Raw genomic sequence first — 6,000 nt, 5'->3', positions numbered from 1 at the left:
ATAATTTGCCATGTTTGTTTATTTAAGCTCAAACGCACTGATAATCTCAGATTAGACGAAAACATGTCAACAAAAGGAAATGATCAGAAAAATTACAATCATTCTGTACATGATGAGGCTGCTGTACAAAAGCGTTTACCCTGTTTGTGTATACTTTACATCCACTTCTTTACAGTAAACCAACAAAATGCTTGGCTCAACATACAAAAGTGTGTGTGTGTGTGTGTGGGGGGAGATGACTCCAGAAACACCCACCTCTGCAGAGAGATATTCAAAAGCAAATCAAATCAATACAGCTCTCATTAAGAGTAACCTTACAGAAGCCTCCCACTCCTATCTTCTTACTCACATACATAAACTCACTGTTTTACAGTTCAGCCGATATACAAAGCAGTTTCTGAATTAAGGGGGAGATGGTGTGTGGGCTGCTGGCGAAGACCTGGAGGGTCTGGCTTTAGAGGATGAAGTTGGTGTGAAGCGGGTCAGGGTGACAAAGCAGATGAACAAATTCAATTACGATTAAAAAAAAAAAAAAAAAAAGCATAAAAATAAAAATAATGCTCTACAAATGAAAACAATAGAAACACAAATGCTGTCGTTATGAAAACCTCTATCAAATGTCAAATTTTTATTGACTTTTTCGCAGAGAATTAGATGAGATGATCAATTACACTCTCGCAGTGCATCTGTCCATTCAGAGCTGGAGTCTGGCTTAGCTTAGCTGGACAGCAAACAGGGGAAAACTAGCCAGCCTGGCTTGCTTCAGACTTCAAACAGCCCTGAAGTTCTCAAATTACTTTAACATGTTTTAAGCTCCAAAAAAATAAATAAAGTTGCAATTTTTTTTTTTTTTTTTTTTTTTTTTTTTTTTTTTAAAATCGGTAGATATGTGGAAAGCTAGCTTACTAGTTAGCTAATTGAAAGCTGGGAGAAAACTATTCATTAACTTTGAATATTTGAAGAGCTCTCTTAAGTTAACAAATATGCCTTTACAGATAATCTGTTAAGCTCTATATTGATTTTTTTCTAAGAACCACAACTTGATGTTTTCTCGTTTCATTTTTTTGGTGTTATTTGAAAGGCTGATGTGCTAGCTAGCTACTTGGCAAAAAAAAAAAAAAGGGAACGGTAGCCGGGCTCCCTTCAAAGTTCAAAAACATGCCTTCAAAGATATTCTGATGCTCTAAATTTAATGTAATCTGTTTATCTTGATCTGTAAAGAAATAAAGGAACACCATTTAGTTGTGATTTTATAAAGTTACTTGGAAATGGCAAAACAATTTTAAATGTAAGGTTGCAATGTATAAAATTTGCAAAACAATTTTAAATGTAAGGTTGCAATGTATAAAATTTACTAGTGTGGCCTTTCATAAGTGATATTGTGCACATATGCCTATATTATAAAAGTAGACTCCATGTAGACATAAAGTTATGTTTAAAGTTGGCAGCTGTGTGAATCAGTGCATATAAAATGTGCACTTTATTTAGAGTATCTCTCTCTTCTAAACTTGGAAACGGTTAGGATAACGAAACAAAAGCATATATTTTAATCTGAACCATCATCTTTTGTGAATCAGGCAGGCTGTATCGGGCCTTTTAATCTTTCAGCAATTGCTGTTTGGTTAATTCAGGTGTTTTCAGTCTCATTGCCACAGAGGCATTAAACCAAGCATCTAGTCGTGCAGTCTGCCTTCACAAACACTTGTGAAAGATCAGGTCGATCTACAGAGCTCACTGAACACATGTGTGGTGCTGTAATAGGATGCCACTGTTGTAATACGGTAGATTGTCAAATTTCCTCCCTCCTAGATATTTCACAATCAACTCTTAAGTGTTTATTTCAAAGTGGAAACATTTAGGAACCACAGCAAACCTCTTATGGCATTAACATCAGCACAAAAACCCTGTGCCAGGAGCTTTGTGGCATGGTTTTCTTTTATAGCCAAGTAGCTAATTAGCACTTATTATATCATTAAAACTACTGTTTTTTTTTTTTTTTTTTTATTCTTTACCGAATTATTGACCCATTATGACACTATTACCTGCTGATAATCACTAATTTGGTGCTCTAATTTAGATTTCACAGTTGTTGTTAAAATACTATATGGATTGCAAGTGTTTGCAATTCTACAGGATTTCCAGAGCTGACTGAAAATAATGAATTGATGGCCTTTAACATGTTGGTATGTGCATTAAAAAAAAAGTACCCGTTTTCCCCCCAATTCCATATTTTGCTATGCTGAGTAATGTTTTCTCCACTGCTAGAAGACAGATGTGGAGGTGATATTGATCATTTTCTCATCTAATTGTCTGTAGTGAGGCAAAGTTTTTCACCAAAATGCTCAAATTTTTTCTTTAAATTAATTAATTACCAATTCTAGGGCTTTTTAGTCATTTCTTCATCAACTTGCTTATACCAAGTCTGCCAATTATAATTTGACAGAAAAAAGCCTAACTGACAGCTTTATGTGCAAATAACAGGCCAAGATACAAGAATATTTATGTTACACTGATACAAGACAGAAAAAACCTGATATATAAGAGGCCGGATCCAATGACAATCAATTCAATCAACATCTTTTACTTTTCAAAGCCTTAATAAAGCAACTCAGTACTACCTGCGTTTGTAGTTCAGCTGGTATGTATGAACATTAAAATCCATATTTTTGACAACACAGCTTTTACTAACTTTGTGAATCTATCATAGCAACAGTTTGCTCTGCACAGGTTGTATTAACAACTAAAAAATAAGAAGAAAATAAACTGATTTTAGCTCCCCAGAATATTCAGGCTGGAGGATGCAGACAAAAATCCTAAACAGCTGATTCCTGCAACATCAGAAACAAAGAGCAGCCAAGTCCGGACTCCCCGTGCTGCGGCACCACCTGGAGAAGCCACACTCGGAGCCCACGCTCATCTAAACACTATGATGATTTCTGATGCACTCTACAAACCACAGATTAAACAGGCAATCTGACCGCAGCGAGTGTGAGTGTCAGCACGGCTTCCAGCCAAAAAAAAAAATCCGCCGGCCAGAAACACGTCTGGAGGGATTCCCAAAGCGTTCTTTCAGGGAAATGGAAGGAATGGAGGAGGGTGGGAGTGTTGAGGCCAGCAGAGTGCTGTCCAATGAGAGGAGAGTGAGGGTTTAAATGCATATTTCCATTTCAAGGATTAAAAAAGACAATGTTAGACCAGTTTGTGGTTCTCCTTCCTGCCCTCTTTTTCATGATCATCATCAGTGTCTCTCTGCACTGCTCTGGAGTTTCCTTTAACGCCCATGATGTGAGTTTAGTCCCCTCTCCTCAACAGAGTCCCGCCCTGAGGAGAGGCAGGGCGAGTGGGAGGGAATCCTGAGGGGGGTTCGCGGCACCTTCCCTCAGCCGCAGGAAATAACAGTGAAGCGTTTGGAGATGCAGGACATGTTGTGCAGCACGATGCCCAGGAGGAAGAGCAGCACACACGCCACCAGGATCACTGTGCACACTCCAGACCACGTGGAGCCCTTACCTCCTCCTCCCACTGGACCAGTAACCCTCCTCTCAACCTCACTGCCTTCCAGAGCCACCCCCACATTCTCCAGACCCATAGCCAGACCCAGAGGCTGCTCCTCCGGTACAGTCACCACCGTCACCCCCTTCTGCTGGCTGCCAGGCAGGAAGCGACATCCCAGCTCCCCTGGCAAGCCCAATGCCCGTTCTTTAGCGATGGGCAGCATGTAGCAGCCATTGCTGGGGAGGCGGATGAAGACGGGCGTGTGCTCTGAGGCATGAGGGATGGCGATGACGGTGATGATGTCTGGGTCATCCGGGAGGTGAGAGACAGACAGGCCTGCGGGGAGCTTGGTGACACCGCGACACCAGGGGCAGCGGATCTCCTTCTGGCTGCTACGCATCTGGGTCAAACACACCGAGCAGCACGTGTGTCGGCAATCCAGGAGTTTGGGCCGCCGTCGGGGGCTGTAGTAGTTAAAGCAGATCTGGCACTCCAGAATTGAATCCTGGGAAAGAGTCTCCATTTCCAGGAAAAAGTATTGGCAGGTAATCGCAAATTAACTGGCTCTAGAAAAAATGCAAGAGGAAAAGCACAGCTGGCTCCAACACCGTCCACGACTTCACAGTGACATCACAGCCCTTTGAGGTCAACATGGCCCTTCATCTGCAACAGAAGGAAAAAAAAATTAAAGAATTCAAAGTTTTGTACGCACACTGTAAGACTGCCTTTTGAGGAAGTCTTCTTTTTGATATTCATCATTTGATATCAAGAGTCTGCAGCATCAGCAGGAACTACAACACTTCTGGCTCTGGAGAGAAAAAAGGACGCACTGCTACTGCTGTTTGCTTAAAGTCTTTTCACACACACAGACAAAAAAAAAAAAAAAATCTCTTGGTAGCCTTCTCATTACTGAATGCTGAAACCCAGGCTCCAATATTTACCATTTCTCTGATGCAGAGAAGTCCAAACCTAATCTTTCACGACTGCACCGGCGCCTCTGCCTGCATTTACTGCAGCTTTTAGAAACTGTGCTGCTGCGCTGAGCAGTCTGTTTGACCTTTAGAAACGGCAACAAAAAGGTCAACTGACTCACTTGTTCCTAAGCTTTAATCAGCACAGGAAGTTGGCAGCCAGAGGAGCTGCCCCCTACTGGCCAATAGACATAAATGTAGGTTTACGACATTTTTTAGACCCAGAGGCTACGTTTGTATCAGATTGCTGTACTGCAAGGACACAGGACACAGTAAAGAGCAAGATTTCGAAAACACATCAGAGTTAATAATGGCGAGTCGAGCCAGGTGTGTCACTCTTCAAAGGTGTATAACAGGGAGTTGTTGAGTTGTCATTGATTTGAGCTTCCAGAATTAATAACTCATGATCAAAATGTTATAAAAACACAAATCTTTGCAATTTTCAAGGTCTGAGAATTTGGTGAAAATGGTTGTGATGCAGTCCGTACATCTGGAGAGGCACTGCGAGACAAGTATTCAGGGACTGTCTGCAAAATGCAACACTTAACAGTTTAGGCCCAGTCACCGGTCAGTGAGTGTGGCTAATGTTAACAGCCTTCTTTCCTTGCAGGTTAATGTCCACATACCTGTGCTGAATGTGGTTATGCATTGCTCTGATAAGTGGTTATATATCAGCCTACTCTGACTTGTATGTGCAACTGTTCACAACTTCTTGTTCTCCATTCATCCATTCTCTTTCACTTATCCTGTCCTGTCCAGGTTCAGTGGGGGGAGGCTATCCCAGCTGTCATAGGGCATGAGGCCGGGTACACACTGTACACCAGCCTGTCACACTCACATTCACACCTATGACCTATCACCAAATAACCTAACCCCAGCAACTGCATGTCTTTGCACTGTGGGAGGAAACTGTAGTACCCAGAGAAAACCCACACAGACACGGGGAGAACATGCAAACTCCACACAGGTGGATATTTGAACCCAGTCCTTCTAGCTGTGAGGCAACAGTGCTAACCACCATGCCACCGTGCTGCCCAACTTCCTCTCCTTTTAATTAAAAATGAACTTAAATATGGCTGGCTGCAAAGATTTCAGGTATCAGAGGAACTTTAACAAAGAAACAGCCAACATCTTCCTAAATGTCCAAGATTTTTAATCTTTTTAGAAAATACAAAATTGTACTTTTTAGGAACTGCACCAGTATGACCAACAGCATCCGGTGGATCAGATTTTGAGGAGTCTCGACGGGTCCATGTGCCATTTAAAAATTAACAGCCTCCCATCTCATAACTGTCTGTAAACCTCGCACGTATTTTGGATCAGCTAATTAGCTCCTCCTGTTCTGGACTTTGCATTCAAATTGACAATACAAATTAGTTTTTGTACAGTCTGCTTGCCACTGTAGCAAAAGAGAGAAGAGGAGAATTAACTGAATATCATCATTTGCTGCTCTTACTGGACCTTCAAGCTGTGCAGCATGCAAACAAAAAGTTAGAAAAGCTTTAACGACACATTCTTTGTATTTGAGGAGCGT

The 6,000-nt window shown here is 41.5% G+C and overlaps 1 protein-coding gene across 2 annotated transcripts in view; it reads right to left on the bottom strand.

Moving 5' to 3' along the window:
* Positions 1-839: 839 nt before the first annotated feature.
* Positions 840-6,000, bottom strand: part of rnf152 (ring finger protein 152) — a 55,355-nt gene continuing 50,194 nt past the window's right edge. For both annotated transcript variants that reach the window (XM_030756976.1, XM_030756977.1), the window contains one exon: positions 840-4,158. In XM_030756976.1, coding sequence (XP_030612836.1) covers positions 3,380-4,018 — 639 coding nt within the window. In that variant the 5' untranslated portion in view covers positions 4,019-4,158 and the 3' untranslated portion in view covers positions 840-3,379. The remainder of the gene's footprint in view (positions 4,159-6,000) is intronic.

Source organism: Archocentrus centrarchus, chromosome 20 (assembly GCF_007364275.1).
Source record: "Archocentrus centrarchus isolate MPI-CPG fArcCen1 chromosome 20, fArcCen1, whole genome shotgun sequence".
NCBI lineage: Eukaryota > Metazoa > Chordata > Actinopteri > Cichliformes > Cichlidae > Archocentrus > Archocentrus centrarchus.
Note: the sequence above shows the minus strand (reverse complement) of the source record. Positions and strands in the feature narration are given on the sequence as shown.